This window comes from Gavia stellata, chromosome 27 (assembly GCF_030936135.1).
Source record: "Gavia stellata isolate bGavSte3 chromosome 27, bGavSte3.hap2, whole genome shotgun sequence".
NCBI classification, from domain to species: Eukaryota; Metazoa; Chordata; class Aves; order Gaviiformes; family Gaviidae; genus Gavia; species Gavia stellata.
The window spans coordinates 3,433,445-3,456,856 of record NC_082620.1 but is presented as its reverse complement, the minus strand read 5'-3'; the positions used below and the strand labels follow the sequence as shown (position 1 = coordinate 3,456,856).

General features: G+C 42.1%; 2 protein-coding genes across 3 annotated transcripts; both read left to right on the top strand.

Moving 5' to 3' along the window:
- The first annotated feature begins 99 nt into the window (after positions 1 to 99).
- On the top strand, positions 100 to 12,208 carry MFN2 (mitofusin 2). Its single transcript, XM_059830093.1, has 19 exons — positions 100 to 133; positions 530 to 683; positions 926 to 1,104; positions 1,807 to 1,942; positions 2,306 to 2,468; positions 3,001 to 3,125; positions 3,438 to 3,546; positions 3,639 to 3,746; positions 4,155 to 4,308; positions 4,546 to 4,613; positions 4,773 to 4,894; positions 5,223 to 5,349; positions 6,051 to 6,155; positions 6,512 to 6,614; positions 7,308 to 7,528; positions 7,677 to 7,826; positions 8,758 to 8,954; positions 9,337 to 9,471; positions 10,113 to 12,208. Exons 3-19 carry the CDS (start codon positions 930 to 932, stop codon positions 10,180 to 10,182), a joined length of 2,268 nt encoding a protein of 755 aa, XP_059686076.1. The 5' UTR covers positions 100 to 133; positions 530 to 683; positions 926 to 929; the 3' UTR covers positions 10,183 to 12,208.
- Positions 12,209 to 12,215: 7 nt separating this feature from the next.
- Positions 12,216 to 21,653, top strand: MIIP (migration and invasion inhibitory protein). Of its 2 annotated transcripts, none has more exons than XM_059830094.1 (10): positions 12,216 to 13,057; positions 15,451 to 15,638; positions 16,193 to 16,681; positions 17,319 to 17,418; positions 17,883 to 17,994; positions 18,194 to 18,258; positions 18,700 to 18,829; positions 19,214 to 19,310; positions 20,163 to 20,270; positions 20,570 to 21,653. In XM_059830094.1, exons 1-10 carry the CDS (start codon positions 12,979 to 12,981, stop codon positions 20,732 to 20,734), a joined length of 1,533 nt encoding a protein of 510 aa, XP_059686077.1. In that variant the 5' UTR covers positions 12,216 to 12,978; the 3' UTR covers positions 20,735 to 21,653. The 2 variants fall into 2 exon arrangements, with proteins under 2 accessions (XP_059686077.1, XP_059686078.1); XM_059830095.1 differs by having other exon boundaries at positions 16,193 to 16,688; positions 17,323 to 17,418.
- The last annotated feature ends 1,759 nt before the right edge of the window (positions 21,654 to 23,412 follow it).

The window sequence follows — 23,412 nt, the reverse complement described above, 5'->3', positions numbered from 1 at the left end:
CTCAGACTACCGCTCCCATGGTGCCCCGGGAAAGGGCCCGCCCGTCGCGTGGCGGTGACGCGGGCCGCCGTGCGTCTCCGGGCTGACGGTGCCGCGGGGCTAACATGGCGACCTTAGGGGAGCGGTGGTGAAGGTGAGAGGTGGGGCGGTGCCTGACGACAGGGGAGGTGGGTGCCGCTCGAGGCCGGGCCGGACGCTGGGGGCGGGGGGTCGCCTCCCGGGCGACAGGGACAGGGCAGGGGGCGGGAGGGGAGGGGAGGACCCGCCGCCGCAGGGTCCTGCCGCCCCTGCGAGCTGCGCGCCGCCCTGTGAGGGCGGGAGAGGGGCGCTTCCCGCCCTTCGCCTCGCGCGCGCCGGGCGTTGCCCGCCCCGCTTGCTCCCTGAGGTCTGAGGAGAAGGCGACGGCGGCCCCCCGGAGCGTCTGCCCAGTGCATCCCCCGGGCACTGGGATGGCGGGGGAGCAGAGCCTGGTGATGGACCAGGGAGCTCGGCAGCCTGCGTCCCTCATCCCCTGGTCCCTCTGCCGCAGGGACGGGGACAGGCTGGACTCGGCGTCGCCGAAAGAGCTGCGGCACGGAGTCTGGCCAGGGCGAGGGAGAAGGCAGGAAAACTGCAGTCGTTCATGTTCAAGAGGGACTCGAGCTGACCATGCCTGACGTGTGAAAACGTAACTCATCCTGAAAGTAAGCGGAGGATGGGGAGGAGTGATCGCTGGGGGCCTGTTTATTGGAAGGGAGAAGGAAAGATGAATTTTCTTATTTCTGATATATGAGTAACTTCCAGTTGTAGAAAGTGGAACAATGTCTTTGTGAAAAAAAGAAGGTTGTTTTTAAAATGCGTATTTATCTAGTTCTTGGTAGGATGTTAGTTGGATAGCTGTTGGCACTTGGTGAGCCACCTTTATTTACTGGATTTTTCCCTGTAGCGCAATGTCCCTGTTGTTTACTCGTTCCAAGTCAATAGCTGCAGTGAAGAAGGATAAAAGACACATGGCAGAGGTAAATGCTTCTCCGCTTAAACATTTTGTCACTGCAAAGAAGAAAATCAATGGTATCTTTGAACAGCTGGCTGCATACATCAATGAGAGCTCCTCATTCCTGGAAGGTAAGCTGAATTCTTGAACTACAAATGTGTAACAGTGCTTCGCCCACATACAATTCCCCCAAACATGCACAAAAAAACCTTAATTCAGTTAAATGGTGCTGCTAGACCTGTGCTTATTTGTACATGCATGTCTATATATATCAATATTTATAAGAAGAACAGAAAATTATTTTATTGAATTTGGGTGGAATTCAGAGTTCATATCTTAAAGCTGACAAGTTCAAACACGTTAGGAAACTGAGCTAGTTAGTGAGCTATGCTTAGATTTGATGTTGTTTGGGAGTTTTTTAATAAACTATATAAGGCGCTTTAGTTTTTGTGCCTATATTTCTTTCAATATTCTTTCCTAGACATGTCATTGCTAGTGATATGTAGCATATGCCAATAATTGGCTTTAACAGCTTAAGACACAGACAGAAGCCTTTTTTATAAGGGTGTTGGAGTGTTTGAAGTGTTGGCTGTGTTCTGTTTAAGGCAGTCCTAAGGATGAGAATGGTTATTAGATACACAAAAGAGAACAGCTGATAAACGCTGATGCAGAATTGCTTCAGGGTGTAATTGCATGTGTCAAGATTAACCACACGGTCCTTGGGACATGGATAAACTTTTAGTTATGTGTGTTACATCATGAAGAGGTGTTTCACCCAGTACTGAGATGGATGACGTCTGGAATTCAGAGACATGATGTATTTTGATTTTTAGAAACACACAAGAATATAGAGCTTGATCCTGTCACCACAGAAGAGCAGGTACTGGAAGTCAAAGGCTACCTATCAAAAGTCAGTGGCATTAGTGAAGTGTTGGCAAGGCGGCACATGAAAGTGGCTTTTTTTGGAAGGTAAGTCACGTGCTTCTTTTGCCTAGGTTCCCCACTGAGTAAAGTAACTGGCATCTTTAGGATTGTAGCCAGTAAAAAATGTTTCTAGAAACACTAGTGCTCCAGCTTTTGCTTGTAATGTGCATGTCCCTGGTACTAGTCCTCTTGTAAATTGGAAACAAATATTGTAGCACATAATTCTTCAATTTGGAAGAATTCTTAAAATAAGAAAATAGAAAAGTCTTTTTGTAAGTTGCCTATGGCACCTAAATTGTTAATGCTTCTGATACTGCTTGGGTTTAGAGAACTTGCTTTCTGTAATATCAAAATGAGTATGCCTGAATCTCAGAAGCCTAGCTATACCGTTCTTTAATCTGACTTCAGGACAAGCAATGGGAAAAGCACTGTGATAAATGCCATGCTATGGGACAAAGTCCTTCCTTCAGGAATTGGGCACACCACTAATTGTTTCCTGCGTGTAGAAGGGACAGATGGCCATGAAGCTTTCCTGCTTACTGAAGGGTCAGAGGAAAAGAAGAGTGTTAAGGTACAATTTCCTTAAGCGTAAGATAAAGAGAAGAGCTCTTCAGAAGTGCCAGAAAAGGGAAGGAACAAGAAAATGAAAGCACTGTGAATAAATCTCACAGTTGGGGATTTTAATCATTAAAGGAGTAGAGATGAAAACCAGGTTTTTGTTAGATGGAGAAATGGAGCAAATTACAGGATGGAACGTCTTTATTTTATGAAGAAGATGATATGTTGTATTTGTTAGTGATAGCAGGGAGCCAAAGCGATGACTCAGGAAGTTCTGAGCTTCGTATGACTGACAGAAGGCACAGACTTCATGATAATTCCTCGGTAGCCTTTCTTGACAGGAAAATTTCTCATAAACTCTCACTAGGCAGTTGCCTTTTGACTAGAAGACTCAAGCAAGTTTATGTGGAAAACCTCCCAGGGAGAAAGTGATTTGGAGTTGGGTTTCATCTTAAATTGTCTGTGAACAGCCCTGAAGGGGAGATAATTGTGTTAATGGGTCTTAGCATACAGGAAATGTTATAAATTATCCATCTTTTTAATAGACAGTAAACCAGCTGGCTCATGCCCTTCATCAAGATGAACTTCTGAATGCTGGCAGTCTAGTCAGTGTAATGTGGCCCAATTCCAAATGTCCTCTCTTAAAGGATGACCTGGTGCTGATGGACAGGTGAGAAATAGCTTTCTTTCCTTTCCTGCTTATTACAGAAGTGTCTTCAAATACAAATTTAACAAGCATCAAGGAAATTGGCGCTGTTCTAATCTATGACAGTGATTAAAGTCCTTTGCTGTATTAGCAGTCAGAGTTTCTCTTGACTGGTACTTCCTTTTAGTCTGTACTCTGTGTCACTTCAGGACGGTATAGATCAGACATGGGAAATTAATGCCCTGAAAAACTGAAACACATTTCTTAACTAGCTTTTCTAATTCTATGTTTGCTGTTTCTACAGCATAGTAATGTCTCTTCTCTTTTTGTTGCTAGCCCTGGCATTGATGTAACCACAGAGCTGGACAGTTGGATTGACAAATTCTGTCTAGATGCTGACGTATTTGTACTGGTGGCAAATTCTGAATCAACATTGATGCAAACTGTATGTACAAGTCCACTTGTTTAGTGAATTTGGCTAAAAGTTAAGATTAGTATGTCCAAATTTTTTAAGAGGTTTTGTTCCGTTTTGCTTAGGAGAAACAGTTCTTTCACAAGGTGAATGAACGTCTGTCTCGACCGAATATATTTATTTTAAATAACCGCTGGGATGCATCTGCTTCTGAACCAGAATACATGGAAGAGGTTTGTGACGTGTTTAAATTCCTTCTCTTTGCATGGATATTATAAAGTCCATTTTGACTATGGTCCTTCCGGGTAGAATCATAAAGTGTTGTATGTGATTGTTTTACAGTTTGGATTTTTATTGCCATAGTGTGGAGACTAAAGGGAGTATAGACTAGTGATCAGGACATGACTCTTGAAATTTCTGAGCTGGAAATCAAGAGTTTAACAGGGGCCTTTTGAAGTTAGATCACTTAGATAACCACTGGAAGATTCCATAAAAGGAATGGTTTTTTCCATGTTTTTTTTCTTAATCTTCCGTATAGGCTTAGACCAGCAGAGGGCTTCTGGGTGCCTGGTCTAACCTTTAAGAGATGGAGTGTAAAGTGGATTTAATTGCATGTGGGCTTTATCCTGTTTATCCCTCAGGTGCGTCGACAGCACATGGAGCGGTGTACGAGTTTCCTGGTAGATGAGCTGGGTGTGGTGGATCGAGCCCAGGCAGGGGATCGAATTTTCTTTGTGTCGGCAAAAGAAGTGCTGAATGCCAGGATTCAGAGGGCTCAAGGGATGCCAGAAGGAGGTGAGGCAAGCTAACAGAAACTTTCCATTTTCTTATAGGGAAGAAAATAGAAAATATATTGTTCCAAAAATGGATGAAATTGGGGTGGGTCAGATTAATAGAGTAGTCAAAAACAAAGACGTGACTTAGCAGCACTTTTGCACTGGCATCAAGGTAAAGCAGGAGCGTTTTCTGATGTCCAACGTCTGATCGCTTTCTCAAAACTTAAGTGGTTGTTTTGTACTTTCCTTCTCTCAGGTGGAGCATTGGCAGATGGATTTCAAGTAAGAATGTTTGAGTTTCAGAACTTCGAGAGAAGATTTGAGGTGAGTATTATGTGTGCTAACCTTCTGTTCAGAAAGGCTGGGGACTAGAGTTTATAAACATGGAGTGGGACCACAGTTTGGAAATAGATTATACAGGAAGGAGAAGCTGTGTTAGTATGCTTCTGCGTGCTGCTAATCTTGGCTGCCTTTTGTATACAGGAATGTATCTCACAGTCAGCAGTAAAAACAAAATTTGAGCAGCATACAGTGAGAGCAAAGCAGATTGCGGAAGATGTTCGTCTCATCATGGATTCTGTGCATATTGCTGCCCAGGAACAGCGGTGAGGAGAGCTTGGTGCTTGCATAACTGAAGCTTGTATTCTGGGAGAAATTTAAGGGAGTATGAGCATTTAAAATGCAAAGCAGAATACAGCATGTTTGGGAGTGGGAAGGACATGTACTGGTAGTCTTGCTTCTAGTGAATTGTGAAAGTATTGGGAAAAGAACCTCTTTTTTTGTCCTGTGCCATGTGTATGCAATGTATTGTAGATACTGACACATTTTGTTCTTGGGTAGGAGAATCTGTCTTGTTTCTGGAATTCAAATGATATTTGTAGATCAAAAATGCATTTATCTGGCTTTTGATGGGCACTTTTTTTTTTTCACCAGAGTTTATTGTCTGGAAACGCGAGAAGAACGACAGGAACGTTTAGGTTTTATTGACAAACAGCTGGAGCTCCTTACTCAAGACTACAAGCGGAAAATAAAACAGATCACAGAAGAAGTGGAGAGGCAGGTAAGGAGGAGTGGCTGCAGAAAAAGAGATTGTCTAAAACAGCTACCAGCATGGTGGGAAAAATGCAAAGTGTTGACAAAGGTTTGAAGTACTAGAAACGTGGGAGTTACAGATGGGAAGAGATTAAATGCTTTCAGAAGTTTTTTGGGTTTTGTTTTAGTTTTTTTTTCCTCTTGAGGTAATAAAATGAGAAGTAGAATACTTGGGGAAACTTTCAGAGAGATTAATGTAAGATGCTTTAAATAAACAATGAGACTTTGATTAATGTTTGAATTATTATTGCTACTATATTTCAGTCTTAAATGCTTCCTAAATTACTAAAATGTTTCAGATAAGTTTCCTTATTGTTTCAATCTAGAATAATGTCAGTCTTCTTACTATCGATAATAACATGCTATTTTTACTATTATGAATATACAGAGAAGGCCTATTCATTTTTCGCAAATTTTGTATTGCCTCAGTCTTTTTCTGTCTGCATTGTTACACAGAGCATAGATCTACATACTTCTCAGCCATCTTCTTTGTTTGCGAGTCACCAGTATTGTGTTTTGCAGTTGGCAGATGACGTCCGCATGGCGCTGTACAATCATAGTGCCTAGTGTTCAGTAGCACTTGCTAAGAAATGCATGTCTTCAGTGGTGGTTTTCCATCTCTCCCTAGGACAGAATATATAGAAACTCTGTCCTGTGCTGTGTCTCTAGGTGTCAAATGCAATGGCAGAAGAGATCAGACGGCTTTCGGTGTTAGTAGATGAATACCAAGCAGACTTCCATCCATCTCAAGTAGTTCTTAAAGTTTACAAGAGTGTAAGTGACATTTGCTTCATACAGGTTGCTTAAGCAATTTAAAGAGGCCTTTTCTTTTTTGCTTTGAGTCAGTAATTATGCCAGCTCTATGCCAGTGATAAATGATGTATCACATTGTGTAGATCAAACAGAACTTTTCCTAGAGTACAGAGTACATGTGAGATTTTTTGATTTGCTTTTTCCTCTCCTTCACTCAAGGGTGGGGGAAAAAAATTAAATTAATGTTAGAGCAGTGGGCAGACCGAATGTATGTTTCTGTTCTGGGAGGGTTTTTTTAACTGGCAAGCTCTAGCACCTGAAGCCTGCATCTTATCTATGTTTATTTTAAGCTTAATAACCCTTTCTTTGTTTGTCAGGAGCTGCATAAACACATTGAGGAAGGCCTGGGCCGTAACATGTCAGATCGTTGCTCCAATGCAATCACAGCTTCGCTGCAGACAATGCAGCAAGAAATGATAGGTCAGTTCAGCACGCATTATTTCCCTTTCTCTTTCTTTTAACTGTAGTGCAAAGTAACTAGGTAGATGTTCTGGGTTTCTCTTTAATCTGATGGCTGATGTGTAGCTGGCATCATCTTAGTTTCCATCTTGATTAGCAATGCTGTTATGCAGAGGACTAGTTACTCCTATTTTTTTTTCTACTCTTGTCTGAACTTGTGCAGTGATTTGCTAATGAATATATACAATCAGCTTAATCCTCATGACAGAGAGGAACTGTGACTTTGGAAACTTCAGACATTCTCAGACCAAGATCCTAATGAAATAAATGTGAATGACTTGTAACTAGGTCCTGTTAGAATATAATGAGCTTTAATAGGAGTATGGTGCCTAAACACTTTAGAACTGGCCTTCAGATTCTGTTTTCCAAGCTATTGCTAAACTGTAAACCTCACTAGCTACCTGTAAGGATTTAGGAGCATCCATGGAAAGATTTCCTTCTGAGTTGTTCTGAAAAACTAAGAATCTAACAGTAATCCATGATGTATCTCTCGCTTTGCAATGTGCTTGGCTTTAGAAAATTTAAGGTACTAAGAAAAATAACTGTGGAGGATGGAACAAGCCATAACCACTCTGACTACAGAATACAAATCCAGTTAATTTTTGTGAACTCAATAACCATTTCGTTATTGTTTTTTATTTTCTGTCTGTGCAGATGGTTTAAAACCCCTTCTCCCAGTCTCTTTGCGGGGCCAGATAGACATGTTAATTCCCCGACAGTGCTTCACGCTCAGCTACGATCTGAACTGTGACAAGCTTTGTGCTGACTTCCAAGAGGACATAGAATTCCATTTCTCTCTTGGATGGACAATGCTGGTGAACAGGTTTTTGGGACCAAAGAATGGTCGTCGGGCCTTGATGGGCTATAATGACCAGGTAAGATACCTTGTTGAGTGGTCAGGGTAGATGTGCTATTCATCACTTCAGTGGCTGCTGAAGTCTTTTCCGTGGGAAGGGAAGTGGCTTGCCTTCTCTTATTCTGTACTTTTTTTTTGTTTTGTTTTGTCACTACTTTTCTAATTAGGTTCAACGCCCTTTAACACCAGCAAATCCCAGTCTGCCTCCTTTGCCTCAGGGCTCTATGACCCAGGAAGAACTTATGGTGTCGATGGTGACTGGACTGGCCTCATTAACTTCCCGAACTTCCATGGGGATCATCGTGGTTGGTGGTGTGGTGCGTTGGCAATCTGAGCAGCATTTGTATAAATAAAGTCGGAGCACTGACTTGAAAAGTGCTTGTACTGCTGAATCCTGTAGATATTTGCTATTCACAGATAGTGAAGTATTTTCTCCTTTCATCTTCCATTTGAGTATAAATATTGAGCTTATTTTGCATAATAGTTAGGCTTGGAGCCAGGGTTGTTGTGAAGATAACCCTTCAAAGTATGTTACAAAAGCATTAAATAGTCTTTGATTCTTTTGTGAGAATAAAAGAAAATTCAGTATTTTTCCTTTCCCATTTATAGAGGAATCAGGATAGAAATATCTACCAAGATACCTTCCTTCCTGGAAGGGGAGGAGAGCACTTAAATTAGGCATAGTATCTAAAATGATTTCAGAGAAAATCAGCACTTCCTGATTTTCTGTCTTTTGAAAATAATGAATGTTTTTGAATCTCAAATCTCCCCAAACTGCAGAGGCATAAGAGATCTAACTCAAGTTGCATGGTAACTCTCGTTTCTGTTGCAGGAAGAATCTAAATTTCTGTAGTGCCAGTCCCATACCTACATGCTATCCTGGTGTCACAGTGTCTAGGGGTGGATGATTTCTCAAAGGGGAGATGGTTGCTTAAAAACATCTTTTACTTCAGAAACAGGGATTCTGCGAACCAGACAAAGTTTGATTGCACTTGCAGATGTAATTTAAATGTGCTGAAAAGGTTAATCCACACAGAACCCAAATAGTTTAGGTATTTTTATTTTGTAGACTGGACATCAGTAGTAAGCTGTCTGACCAACGAAACACACTTTAAAGTCAGGGTTATCTATGTGGCTCATTTTCATGTGCCTAGAATATATGTGCAATACTCTGTGCACCGTTGTTAGGAGTTGGCATCATTTCTAGGTGATGATCATGTAATTTGGTTTTCCTTGTGGTTTTTTTAGGTCTGGAAGGCTGTGGGTTGGAGACTGATTGCTCTCTCTTTTGGCCTTTATGGGCTCCTTTATGTATATGAGCGCCTCACCTGGACCACAAAAGCGAAAGAGAGAGCTTTCAAACGGCAGTTTGTAGAGTATGCTGGTGAGAAACTGCAGCTTATCGTCAGTTATACGGGTTCTAATTGCAGCCACCAAGTCCAACAGTGAGTTGCCTATATTCAACTAAAACCTTATCTAAATTCTGTGGTTTGGGGTTTTTTTTTTAAATTATATTCCTTATTAAAACAAGATAAGTCTGCATATTGAATTCCAGATTTAAAGTTGTGTAATGATACATGTGTTTTAAAAGAACATTACAGGGTTTTTGAATCACCGATGTAGTATTTGGGTGCTGTTAAGCATTAGTCTTAATATACTTCCGTCTCTCAAATCAAGTTACTCTGCTCTAACATATTCTTGTGCAGAAGTGGAAAGATGAACATCTGAGTTAGTGTCATCATCACTGTACATCAGAGGGATTTATTCCTTGAATTTGCTGCTTGATCTTACTTTTCGTAATATCCAACTATTCTCCTTGTTTCATAGAGAGCTTGCTGGAACATTTGCTCATTTGTGTCAGCAAGTGGATGTCACACGGGAGAATCTTGAGCACGAAATTTCTGCCATGAATAAAAAAATTGAAGTTCTGGATTCACTGCAGAGCAAAGCAAAACTGCTCAGGTGAGGTTTTATTATCCCATATACACAGACATTTGCATCAATTGTTTTTCATGTGATTGCCCCAAGATGTTCAGATTAGGGTGTATGTGCAGTCCTTCTTCCATCATAGCATTTGTGCAGACATCAGCATCTTTCCCTACCAAGTCGTGTTCCCTTTCACTGTGTACTCTCCCATGTACTGTCAACAGTCATTTAAATCTTCTGTCTCACAAAACACTTTTTCCTTCTTGTTTTTTTGTTTGTTTGGCATTACAGTTCCTTTCCATTTATCAAAACATACAGTCCTTTACTCCTACAAACTCCTTCAGGCTGTTAAAAAGTTATGCAAAAAGTCTCACCCTCCCCTTTGTACCTGTCTGATGTTTTTCTTCACCCTGCAAAGGCTGTTGGGAAGAATTTTTCAAACATTCCTCATCTATGCAATGAGGTCAATTTGAAGTTGTGACCTCAAAGCCTAGGGGACTGTTAGTAGGCAAGTGTTCCTCACCTGAGGAAGGGCAAGGAATGGTAGCAGCATTTTGGAATGGACCTTTGGCACTCCTCTCCAGGCCTTGCTGTTTACTCGGTTTAGTCATGCTTCTTTCAGAGTGGCTTGAGAACAGCTGTTTTACTCACCTAATGGAGACTTTCTGTCCTTGCAGGAATAAAGCGGGTTGGCTTGACAGTGAACTCAACATGTTCACACATCAGTACCTGCAGCAAAGCAGATAGTGTGGGAGGAAGAGAAAAACAACACTGTTTCCCTTCAGTGCTCTCTTAATTACTGCAGAGAACATGGTGGGTGATGGAATTCCCTAAAGGGAATGAGCAAAAGCCTATTGCTGTGTTTCCAGTTGCTGTGTGAACAATAGGATTCTGCTTCTCCGTTTTGTGTCCCACCTTTAAACACTAGCTGTTTATAACTCTTCCTTTCTCCTTCTTGTGAGACCAGGCTACTTCGGAAGGAATGTCTGCTTCATACATTTACAGGGGGCTTTTTAAACCAAAATCAGGTACAGTGACAAACCTAAAACAAACAAAGAAATGTTTATCAGGTTAAAAGTTATTCCGACACGTCTTTATGGAGTCATTCATTTTACTACATGAAGATAGAACTTTTTACTTCCAAGCCCCAAGTTCATGTATGTGACAAGCAGCTGTTTGTCTAAACACAGATCCCATGCACACAGACGCAAAGGCCTATCTCCTAGGTTAATATTCCGTTATTATAGAACATGACAGAGACTCACCGTGGCCCTTCATGGAAAGGTTTATTACTGTTAGTATGTTTAAACCTATGAACAAAACCCAGTTCTCTTCCAGAGCAAGAGGGACTAAGATTTTGCTTTGGTAAGCTTATTGTCTTTGGAGTTAGTTTCTTCCTCTTAAGAGCTCTTTAATAATGCAGTCTGGCCCATTTAATGTCACAGACAAATAGTCTGTGAAGACATAACTAGCTTCTGTGAAGGAGCTAGTGCTGATAATCTGGCAGCTTGTTGAGGAAGAAAAATAGGAAAGAAAAGCCAGTTGACAGGATGTAACGAACTGTCTTATGAGATAAGCTGATGAATGTGGGGTTTTCTTTGGAAATGCACAGCTGTGTTTCTGGAAGCAGGCCTTCGGAATTCCATTGCCACTGTTTGGCCTCAAAACAGCATGTGGATTACAAGCTGTAAGAGATTTTGCATCATGTAGAGTTCCCGTAGGATGTTATCGTCTGTGCAGTAATATGAGTTGATGTTGTTTCTCTTCTGTTAAAAGTATGAGAATGAGCTGGCAAGTGCAGCTCCCCTGGGGCAGGGGGGAGACCAGACCCTTGCATTTCATGCCAGGGCAAGAATGGGTTAAGGCAACTTATTTTTTTAAAGACATTCTTTGTTTGCAAATAGTTGAAATTAATCAATGAGTTTTGCCCTGAAGCAATTTTGAATTTGGAGTATAAGATTTGAGAATTGTAAGGACTTGAGTCTCTTCCCGTTGGAACCAGTAGAGGAGAAATTCCCACCGATTTCAGTAGTTCCAGGATCAGTTTCCTATGTTGCAAAGTTTCTTTTCCACTTGGGTCAGTATTTTGCCATGTGTTGGGTATAACCTTCCTGTTCTCCACAAAATGTCTGAGGAATCCAGAATCAGATCCTGTAGTTCTGAGGTTAGTGACAACCTAAATCTGTTCAGCATCAAATGGTAGAGAATATGAGCTATCTTTGAGCAGGTTGCAGCTGAATTCAGAACTACTAAGCAGTGGGGGTTTTTTCATATTGACAATGAGACTTTTCACTTGAAAATGGTATCAGCTGGCCTTAGGATTTCTTGTTCATGCTCAGGTGTGAATATATGTGCCTGCGACAAGTCCCCTGTTCCATGTGTCACCAAAGTTCCAGAAAGAAGAAGCTGCCTGATACTTGAGGGAGTAAAAATAGTGAAATGTCAGTAAGTACTTTAGGCTGTTCTAAGTTTTGCAGTAAGACTTGAAGTATCTTGATCACGTAGGAGCTGGCAGTGAGACTCTTGTTATGTCCCTGGAATGCAGGAAGCGAACAAACCTTTCACTTCCAGTAGACAGCTTTGACTCCAACCCAAACCAAAAAGCAGTTTTCATCAGAGGGCTTCACTGGCCTTGGTTGGTTTCCTGAGGCAACCACCAGGACATAAATACAGCTTGGATCAGATCTGAGAATGAGTAAGAAAGAAATTTGAGTCCTTGCCTCTGGAGATGTGTTCTCTAGGCTTGTGGTGAAGTGTACTGGAGTAAGTGGAATCATCCCTAATACACCAGGAAATTGTCAGTTCCAGGTAGAGGGAGATGATGATGTATGACTGCTCGGCAGCTCTAGGCTACCTGAAACGCTGACCTTGCTTGACATGCTGTTAGCATCTCTTCAGCAGGCCTTTAGGGGAAATCTGATAAATGAGCTGACCTTTAAGCCGGTGTCTGATCTGTAAAGGGAAAAGAGATTGATGGGTTCTTAGAATCTGGTGTCTTGCCAATGTGTGCATTTCTGACACTGATCAGCTTTTGGTGAGGTAGGCATTCTTGCTGTACTGCTGAAACCTAACCTATAGAAAGGGGGAAAGAACCACTTGAATTTTTTAAGAAGCAAATCTGCTAACACGGGAGGGAAGAATTTTTAAGTATGTGTGTAACCTTTGTCCCTAGAAGCCTGAGTGATCAAGAATCAAACTTTTAACAGAAAGGCCTATGAGCTGGATTCCTCTTAAAATACAGCTGTACTACTTTAATTCAGAGTGGTGGGGGAATGAACGCTATCAGCAAGGAGGCTGTTCTCTTCCGATTTTCCTAAAGAATGATAAACTAATCCTTAGAACAGGTAATTCCAAAACCAGTCTTCCCCAAACTCTTATTAAAGAAGGTCAGCTAAATGCACTTTATCTTATTGCTGCTACTTATTTTTCTCATTGTGTTATGTTGATGGAGCTCTTCAAAATACTCTTACCAGTGAGTTTTCTCTCTGCTGTATTTAAGGTGATAAATTTGCATGAATTATTCCTGTATCAATGCTGTAAACAATGGAAACCAAAATAAAAATGAATTGGAAAAATATTTCTCCCGATGCATTCTGCATGTCGCGATACAAAGCCTTCGAGAGTAAGTATAATATATTCAGATGATGATACACTACTGTGTTATAGTAAATGGCATGTTTGACAATAGTGACCTTTTATCTGTGTTCTTATTAAGAAAATTAACAAGGAGAGCAACAATACTGAATTTTCTCTTAGGGAGGTTGGGAGATTCCTTCTTAAGTTACACTAAAAATGTTGGTATTGAATCAGTGATTTCTTGAGAATGTTGTAGGAAGGTAATGGTCAGCAAATACTGCGTTAATGGACTGACGTGGTGAATCAGTAGTCTCAGTTGACAGTGAGAAGAGAAAAAGTGCGTGCGTGTTAGAAGAGAAAAAGGCAGATTTCCAGTGGTACACGTTCAGTAGTTTTCCCTTTTAGCTGCTGGGGGAAGCTCGGACAGTGAGCTGTGGCCATTTAACGAACCCCAAAGGAGCAAGTTGGGGGCCGCCTCCTGCCCTTCTCCAGCACCCTGCCGGCTCTGCGGCCCGCGGCTCGGGAGGTCCCCCGCCTCCTCGCCGGGCCGGGCCGGGCCGGGCCGCTGCCGGGCGGCGCCTCGGGCCCCGCGCATGCCGGGAGCCGCGGGGCGGGCTCATCCTCGGCGGGCGGCCGCTCGGCTGCGGGAACGGCCGGGCCGGGGCCGCCGTGGGGAATCCCGGCGGCGGCTGGAGCGAGGGCGGGGATCCCCCGGCCGCGGGATCGCCTGCCGACCCGGCGGTTCGGAGCGGCGGGGTGCGGCACAGGTGGGCCTGAAAACGCGGGGTCGGCGGGAGGGGAGCGTGGGGAGTTTGAACGTCCGTAGCCCTGGAGCCGCTTGGGCTGGCGAGACTCGCAGGCTCCGCACCCCGTACTCTGGAGGGAGGGTTTACCACTTCTCTATCGGCTGCCAGACTGGCCTCTTGCAGAGGGAAGGGGAATTCTACAACGCCCACGGCCGTTCCCCTTCCTCGTGGGCATGGGAGAGCCGAACCGGCGCGTCTGCGCAGAAACAGCTCTGGGAAGCTCCGCATAGGTGTTAGGCAACTTGCTTGTGGAGATGCTAGTTCTTAGCTGCCGAGACAACCATTATTTATTTTTAACTGCGAGAAGCCAAGCTCCTTTTCGCAAAGGATTCAGACTGAAGCAGTTTTATAAGCTTGAGCCCGTGGGGTTGAGCATGAAGGACTAACAGCTTCTGTAGATTATGCTAAGAGTGGATCTCATCTGGTAAAACCCTTCCAGAAAGTCCCTTGACTAATGTTGTTTTCAGAGTATTAGCTTTCTGATGAGCAATGATGAGAGGATGCTGTTAGCTTTGTCCTGTGAATACTGTGAGAATTTCTGTTTTGTTCAAATGATCTCAAATTTAGTGCCTCAAGACTGGTGTTTCTGGTTTATGTCCAGTAGTGCACCTCTCACTTATTTCTTCTAACAAAAAGATATGTTGTAGTTTTGTGATTGTTAGCGCTGCTCTTTGCTCCTCCCAGTGCTGTTGTACAGCATATGCATTTGATTCCTCACGTCCAGTTGCCAAGGTACCAGACACAAAAACAAATCAGATGAGCTTTCAAGAAGGGTTTAGGGATCCTTCGGAACACAAGCTTTTCGAGGAGCACATAGTTTTACTTGAGAACATAATTGATCACTCTAGCCAAAAGCAATGTGGAGTTTTGGGTTTAGAGTTTTGTTGTATTAAAAAAAAAAAACACAAACCTTGTGCAAATTCAGAGGAGCTTGTGGTATTGTAAACGTGTTGAACAGCGTTACGACCTTACAGTCAAACAAAGCTTTATCTATTAACTCCTTTTTTTTGCCCTCTTCTAATAAAAGGGCAGTAACCCTTAGTGGTTAATGTGTGGGATTGGAATTGTCTGAGCCCTAGTCCTGAGTAGTAATTGAGCCTTTTGGAGTCTTCCTGCCTGGGGAACTTGGAGGACAGTTATGACTCAATATTTCTTTTGGATGTAGCAAATGCATTTGTATTCTTTATCCGTATTTTGAACTTACAAGCATCCTGGTATTACCACAATATCAATTTTGATGCTTAAAAAGAACATTAAAGTAGAATTACATAAAGTTGTCCTAAATAATCAGCTTCTGAATCAAATGTCTCTTATTTAGCTTTTTGATGTGACTATTTTCATGTTTACTGTTTCCTCTGTAAGAGTGTCTTGTCTCTTTTCAGTCAGCTACCAGTTTCTGGGTGCAAAATATTTGACAGTACATCTGAGGGGAGAGAAGTATGCAGTGGTGGTAGTTCTTAGCGTAAAGAGTTTTGAGACTGGCTGATTTCTCAGGAGCAATGATCAACACTCCCAACGTTCCAACAGCTCTAAGTGGTTTTTATGAAAAATCCTCTGAAAGTGGCTGCTCCTGAGTCTGCTTCTACACTTAATGCTTCCATTCACATAGTTCACCCTTCCTCTGGCTTTACAGGAAAATGTTTTCATAGGATGGAGTTAGAGCACCTGAAGAGGCTGCGTCAGGCCAACCAGGACCTTCTACAAAGGCTCAGAATGAAGCAGGAAGAGCTCAGAAAAAGACTTCCCAGCAAGCCACTCTTCCCAGCATCTCTTCGTAGTAGAACAGCTACTGAAAGATCAGTCCCCTTGCCCACGAGAGGGGTATGTGTTGTGTCTGTGCTAGAAGGGCTGGGAAGCAAATTATGCTAGGCAGCGGCTCTGCCTATGGAATGGTGTGGTAAAGGAGACATACGGACATGGAACAGTTGGTAGAAAGTGGAATATGGAGTCTGTTAGAAAAGTAGCTAGACTTTTCTTTTATTGTTTGTCCTGTGGTCTCAAATGTATGCTTCTTGCAAAGGGTTCAGAGATCAATTCCTGCCAAAGAAATGTAGGTTTCTTAATCTAAAATAGGAATGAGCATTGTGGAACATAATCCTTTTATTTCTTCTAAGCACAAAGGCTGAAAGTTTAGCGATTCCTCAAATTGGGAAGAGCTGCATTTAGCTGGAAGTGGATCCCTTTCTTATCTTCTCCAAACACATAATAATGTCTCATGAATAATATAAGGATTTTGCTGTTTTCCCTACAGGAATTTAAAGGGGTGAGCAGACTAGAATGAGAGGTTGATTTGCTCTTACTGAGTGAAATGTCCTAATGAAAGGTATTTGTAATCTGAATGATGCCATGTGGTATGAGAGTCTCTGTCCTTACAGAAGGAAAATCAGGTCAATGCTGTGAAGTCTACAGCTGAGCCTACAATGTTGGTGTCTGTGGAACCCAGAGCTTACGCAGCCAGAGAAGCCCTCTGTTCGTCTCTTAAACACAGCAGCAATGACAGAGGGGTTCAGCAACAACAAGCAAAGATGCAGGAAGCAGTAGGTTTGGATTCCAGCTTTTCTGGGAAAGAGAATGTTATGTCAGTGTCGGCAATCATTACGTGTGGCAGAGAAACCTCCAGAGTGGATAGGGATGGCCGTGCTCGAGGAAGTCTGGAGGAAGAATCCTTCCTTCTGGGACATGGAGAGAACAGAAAACAGTCCACTCTGCTACATGGTCTCCATGAGAAAAAACAGCTTAAGGGGCATCTGGAGCCATCACTGAGCCACATACAAAGTGAAGAGACCAGCAAGCAGCACGTGGTCATTAGAGAGCCCACAGTCTGTAAATCAACCTTACTGACATCTCAGTCCAAAGAGTTGAAGGTAAATGGTGAAACCAACGCTTTGCTCATTTTCATAAGTCAATAGAAGGATGGGGAGAAAGGGTCAGGAGAACGTTACTTGCCCTTTCCCACTGTGTAAATTGGAAGTTGCGATCAGAACTGCTCCCAGCCTTAGCAGCCAGGGGCTGTTGGCAGTTTGTTCAGTCCCTGCTTTCCTTAGCCCTTGAATCAAAGACAAGCAAACTGTAGCACTTCACTGTAAGACTCCTTGTCATTTGCGTATGTGATTCATATGCTCAGGGAGAGCAGCCTGGTGCAGTGCTGCTGCTACATAGCTTGTGTCCTTCAGTGTGAAGGGCAGGCTATTGCCGTGATCATCCTCCAAGGCAGTGCAGGTGGCCTGGTGTTTGGGGATGTGTGATGCAGGGAAGTCAGGATTTTGTTTAAAGCCCTGAAAAATACTGCCTTAGCCTGGGCAGGTCACCTACCTCTTTCTATTTTATGAATTGAGAAGAGGGCTGGTGAGCGAATTACTGGTAGAGGCATAGATAGAATCCAGCCTCAAACTAAGCCACAGCTGTCCCATTTGAACAGCTGCCAGTTATCTCCTAAGCTGTACCTTTGAATGTCCTGCTAGATGTATCGGAAGTGTTTATGAATTGTTTTCTTCCCTAAAGGAAGCTGGTCATATGACTTTTCAGTCTGACCCTGAAGACTATACCATGCCTGTGAGCAGCTGGTCCATGCGTCCTTTCCTGGGCTATGACTGGATTGCAGGTGAATCCTAAACCTGAATTAAAGCTCTCAGCATGATATGGTAATATGAAGAGTTAAAACACAGTTTACATCCCCTTTTAATTTGTGGTGTGACAGAACAGCAGACCTAGAGCCCACGTAGCAGATCTCAGCAGAGGAGCTGCAGTTTTGTCAGAAGTCATTCCCCATCCAGGCCAGAGGTGACCTGTGCTTCTCTGGAACAGTGAAGTGGTAGTGATATGGGAATCCAGGCAGCAAAAGGCAAAGCTGAGTGGGGTCAGAGGGGATACCAAGTAACTGAAATGAATGAACGCAGTGAGGGACCCAAACCACACAGTAAATCTCTGGCTTGACATGATGGTGTGCTCTTCTCATTTTGATGCTTCAGAACTTTGGTTGTTTTGACCATTTTGCGTGAGGCTTGCTTTGGTGCTTTCCCAAATTCAGTACATCCTTGAACTGTTCTCTTTCCTTGGTGTTCTCAGGACTCCTAGATACAGACTCTTCAGTAGCAGAAAAATCGGATCAATACTTTGCTGAGCTGCACAAGTTCCGACAGGCCAACAAAGAAGCCTGTATTCACGAGCAGCACCTGGAGTAAGTGGGTATGGGCTGAGGCAGCAATGTATCCCTTTAGAGTAATGAGAAGTATAGTCTGACTGGAGTGGGAAATCGTAAGGGTGGCTTTGTCGGCCTTTGTTTACCTCCCAGTCAGAAATGTATGCTTGGAAAAGGTGGGGCTGTTCACAGGGCCTGCCCCCCTGTCACTAACTGATTTGTTTGTGTGTTTCTTTAGGCCCAAGGCTCTGGATTACATAGCTTCTGAACAAGAACCAGATTTGATAACCAGTTCCCATAAGTGTAAGATCAGATTTCTTCCTAATCCAATTTCTGTGAACAAACAACTGAGCAGTCTTTGCCTGTTGTTCTGAGAGCACCCCACAATCATGCAAGACAAGGAAGAATGCGTTATTTTTAGCTGCAGCTTCTAAATCAGATTAAGCTTCCTACTCCAAAGATACTTGAGTCTTCTAGGGATCCTCTTTCAATCAGTGTCATCTTATTTTGTCAGTGTTTCTTGTAATTGGCTAATGTTCTCTTTTTAAGCTGAGGAGGTTGAAGTTTTGGGTTTGCTTTTTAGGAACTTATTTGGGGACAGGAAATGTAAAAGATATTTCAGGAAAAGCAGCTCTTTCTGTAGAATGCATGTGTGGCACTGTGGTAGAACACAGCTTTATTGACTGGGTTGAGGAACCTCCTGACAAATTAGAAATACCACGATGTTTCGTTATTCTGTGGTAGGTGTTTACTGTTATCGATTAAACCAGCGCCTCTTCACTGTCCCTGTGGATTCAGAATCTGCCTGCCCCATGTGTAAGATCCCACGTACTCACCAGCCCCCAGAGGTACTGGAGGAGCCAGCCTATGTCAGGTAGATAAGAATTATTGATTTGTAATATGCAGAACTCAAGGAAACAATAGGGAAGAAAAAACTCATCATGTGAGGAAAAAACAGCATCAAAATAGCTCTGTAGAAGGTTGCTGTTCTCAAGGCAGAGATATCTCTTGCTTAAAATCTCCCCACTGATCTTTTCCATAAGCAGAAACAGTTTTGAAGTCAGTGAGAAATGCATGTTTTTATCTGAATTTGGTCCAGAATCTGAATGTACATGTTAAGTGTCTAATGCCCTAATCCAAAACTGTTTTTGCTTGGTTCAGTTTGGGATTAGACCCTTTGATTCTGAGTGGTGAAGGCATGCAGATTTCCTCTGCCTTGTGGAAGGTGTAGGCAATTACTTCCCTTGTGTGGTTGCAGGGTCAGCATTCCCAGGTCTACTCTTAAGCCTGCGTACAAATACAAAGCCCATCGCAGGAAGAGCTTTGAACCAGCAGACAATCTAGCATTACCTTCGGTAAGTTGCTGTCTTCTTGCTGATACTGATGGCACAGCACGGGCCAGGCATTGTTACAGCACAAGAAGGAAAGAGAATCTGGGACTCATCCCCCTGGCAGGGTTTCCACTGAAATTTCTGATCTGCATTGCTGAGATAACAAGAAAAGCTATTGGTGTTTGCTTCTGAGTTCATACCTTTGTGTAACTGGCATAAAGTATATGACATATCTCCAAATGCTTTACACTGAGGAAAAAAAAAAAGTGCTATATGGAGCTGTATACTTCTGGTGCATGATTCAGCTGACTTACTTCAGGCATTGACCTTTCAACACGATGAACCATACCTAAGAGTGCCTGTGTTTCTTTCCACAGATGTTACAGAGTCTAAAAGACAAACTCCTGTGAAGTATTCACAGTGTATAGGGGCCAGGCAAAATCAATAGTGGCAAGGTTGGATTTAAAACTGGTTTTGTAGAGTTGGTCCCGTATTCCAGACACTAGACAATGCTGCAGGCAGTATTAGTACTCAGACCTAGCCCTGGCCTAGAGATTTCTGGGGAAGAGGTTTTGAGGTTTAGGGAACTGGATGAGTCAGTTAAGATAGGTTCAGAGAGGTCGGGTGCTTGAGTTCACAAAGCAGGAGATCATTTTAGAAATAATTAGCCAGTGAAAGTGGAAGAGGGGACAGCTATGTAGTTTTGCTTCATTAGAGCTTTCTTCTCTTTCCTGTTAGTCATATAAAACTCCTCAGAAATTAATTAATTACCTGCTAAAACCTTGCTGTGCAGAAGTTATTATTTAGAACTAACAGGCCACAACAGATTAGAAAGGGTAAAGCACTCTAATGCAGCATTCCCATCTCTTTTCACAGCATTGCCTGGCTGGCTGGAAAAATATCATCCCTTCCAGCAACCCCACGCTCAGCAGTTTGGATCTGCGAGCTTCACTGGAAGAGAAGCCTTCTCACCATCCTCGCCTGGTAAGAATAGCCTGTTAAGAGTCCCTGGAGATGTTGTGAATTGCACAGATGGGAATTGCAATCCCGTCTCTCTAAAGGGTCTGATACTCATCAATGACTGAGCAAATGGAAACGCCTGGAAGATTATCTCCTTATCTCCACAGGGAAACATTTTTCTTCTGCTGCTGGTGTGCACAGACACAAAAAAGCTAATGGAGCTGGATAACAGGCAAAAGCCTGTTCAGCTCACCAATCTTCATCAAAATGGGAGAAGTCACTTCGGCATTCTTTGATTAATATCCTTTTCATTTGGATTCCAGAACTCGGTGTCCAGAGTGTCAGGAGGAACCCGAACTGACCAGCTTCTGAACCTCACCCACTTGACACACTTCACATTTAGCAGTGCTTCTCAGCAGAGGGAACAAAACAAACCTGGATGCTACAGAACAGCTCCAAATTTAAATCTGACTGCCTCAACTCTGTGAACCACTGACTTGATTGCCCTGGGGAAGGGATGGGGACAGGGTGTGGAAACAACTCTATTTGGATAAAAATAAATCTTTGAACAGATATTTCCTAGTTTTCATAGTCGTGCACATATGTGAGCAACCAATATGCATATACAAGAGTTTGTACATTCAGCTATGTTTTTTCACTTTTCTTTTTTGCTTTTTGCAGCTACTCCTAAGCAGATGCATGAGCTTTCCCACCTAGGGCTGGATAAAGTGATGTGTACAGGATGACTGACTAGTACTGTTACCACTAGGACAGCCGTAGCAACAGAGTTCATCTGCCACCTCACCTAAGTAAACCAGAAGTGTAATGTTAACTCTGAATGCCAGGGTGAGGAATTGGCCTGTTGATGGCCTGGTTCAGTGGAATGCATACAAACATGTTCATTTCCAAATGTTTGAAACATGACACATAATTTGCTAGTGCCTTAAACTTGAGTTACTCAATAATTTAGTTAAAACAAAAAAAATCCAGTTTATTTTTGGTGCAATGTCTGTAGCTACAGGGTGCATTACATCAGAGTGATTATGAATGTGAAAAAGCGTGTTGAAGTAAAATGAGATCTTATTCATCAAAAAGCTAGATAATGCCTTAAAATGTTTGCAAATTATGCTTGACTCTGCTTTTCCAAGTTTTTTGGAGATAAACCAAGAAATATTTTGGAGTTTTTAAATTGTACCAAACCAAAATATATTATATAGTTTGGTTGTTTGAACTTTATAGACTGATCTTACTTTCCTTGTCTAAAAACAATAAAACTGATGTTTTATTTTGCCTTGAATAAGCCTGCAACAGAAATTCCTGCCTTAAGAATTCTGTAAGTTATTGTGAAATCTTTACTAGCAATTGCATTCAGAAACTTTGGATCAAACTTATTTCTGGGAGCTAACTTGACAGAAGGAATTGTGTCTACACCAATGATATTTTCAGCTTCTTGGCATTCACTGTTACTGATATATCAAATACATTATTTATAAATCAAATGTATGAATAGACTTTTTTAAGCAAGGATAGGAATATTGCAAGTTTATGAAATATTAATATGAGACTTAGAATGGAAAATGAAAAGCATGACTGATCAGTTTAGCTTTGGGTTGTGCATATGTAGGGTAGAGTAAATGGAATTGATCACATTATTTCCGTTATTGAAAATACTAATTTTAAAAGAAATTAATCCAGTGAACAGAAAACACTAGCTGCAAAATGTTATACTAAATAGGGCAAATTCAAGTTTTTTACTACCTTGCCTTCACCCCAAAACATTAGAAGTCATAAACCTCTTCTTAATTTATCCTGAAACAAATGATGGCAAGCCTGCTCCAAGCCATAAACAGAGAATATGAACCACTGTAAGATGAAGTTACTTATGTGAGATCTGTCAGGTGAATGCAGGACGGAACAAACGTTGAACTCAAAATGCCTCTTGATAGCTAGGAATACACTCAATCTTTTACACTTGTGAAAGTACTGAAAGTGTGATTATGACTTTCTTCCTCCACCAGAAACGGGTGAAAGAAGTCAGTGACACTGCACCTGCTTACCCAAGTTAACCTCAGTTTGTCTCTTTGTATGTTGGTTCTAGCCTGTTTGATCCTGCCCTCATTTGCAAGCTGAAACAGACTGAAAATGCTGCCTGTTTATGGAACCACTTTTTTTTTTTCTTTTTTTTTTTTCCTTCATCTCCTTCCATATCTCTCCATTGCAAGGCTAAGCCTTACAATTCCAGGTCTTGTTCATAGTAGCAAATCTTTAGAAAAGGTTCTTTTCCCCATGTGCGCACTTCAGGCTAGCTTTAACTCTCCCTTCGTACCCTTCCTGTTGGGTTCTCACACCCCCTTTCAGGTGGAGATTCTCACAAATGCTTGGTCTCAAACTATTCTTTTTTTTTAATTATCTGAGCTATCCCACGTGCCCTTTTTGCTAATAAAAATGTTTCACCTTAGGAGGACTGATTTAAATTTCCATGTTAAATATTGGCATCTTAGTTTGCTTTCTTGTCTGAACTGGTATAGGGAATTGTTTCCTTTTTGTTTCTTACTCTTTCAGAACAGAAAATCTGATTTGCCTATTACCTTAGAGAATGACCTGATGATTCTATGTTGTTTTTGTAGTTAGGTCTCCATATCAGTGTAGAATAAGCTTATATCATGATCCTTTTTGCATAGGGAATCTAATCAGTGTACTTGGGTTTTCCAGTAGAGCTTAAGCAGACTGTACATTTTGAAATTTCTGCTCTGAGTAGTGCCCAGGTCAGTTTGTAGTTGATAGGATACAGAAACAGATTTTTCTGCTGTCCAACTTGGTCTTCTCTTTCTATTCATAATTGAAATTATCAAAGATTTTGCAACTGGACCTTGGTTAATATTGTTGATACGTGATCCAGAATTTAATCTAGAACCCTTTGTTGCTAGCTGCACTGTTTCTCTGGAAGAGAGACAGGGGGTCTGAAAGTGAGTAAACCCGTATTTTTTCAATTAGGACACCTGGCCATGGATGTGCATGGAGGCCTTATCTTCTAGTAAGGAGGTGATTCACGTATAGTCAAGCTTCTGATCATAATCTCACTTCAAGGTAGAGTTACCAAAAAGATGCTTTCTCTGATTTCACATGACCTGCAGCAGAGGTAAACGTGTACCCCTTTCATCTATTT

Bases quoted from the DNA above. Each gene is read 5' to 3' on its own strand.
- MIIP (XM_059830095.1), top strand. From the start codon at position 12,979: ATGGAAACCAAAATAAAAATGAATTGGAAAAATATTTCTCCCGATGCA. The intron at 17,995-18,193 runs GTAAGTGGGTAT...GTGTTTCTTTAG, and splicing joins ATTCACGAGCAGCACCTGGA to GCCCAAGGCTCTGGATTACA. The intron at 18,259-18,699 runs GTAAGATCAGAT...ATTCTGTGGTAG, and splicing joins GATAACCAGTTCCCATAAGT to GTGTTTACTGTTATCGATTA.
- MFN2 (XM_059830093.1), top strand. From the start codon at position 930: ATGTCCCTGTTGTTTACTCGTTCCAAGTCAATAGCTGCAGTGAAGAAG. The intron at 3,126-3,437 runs GTGAGAAATAGC...TTTTGTTGCTAG, and splicing joins GACCTGGTGCTGATGGACAG to CCCTGGCATTGATGTAACCA. The intron at 4,309-4,545 runs GTGAGGCAAGCT...TCCTTCTCTCAG, and splicing joins TCAAGGGATGCCAGAAGGAG to GTGGAGCATTGGCAGATGGA.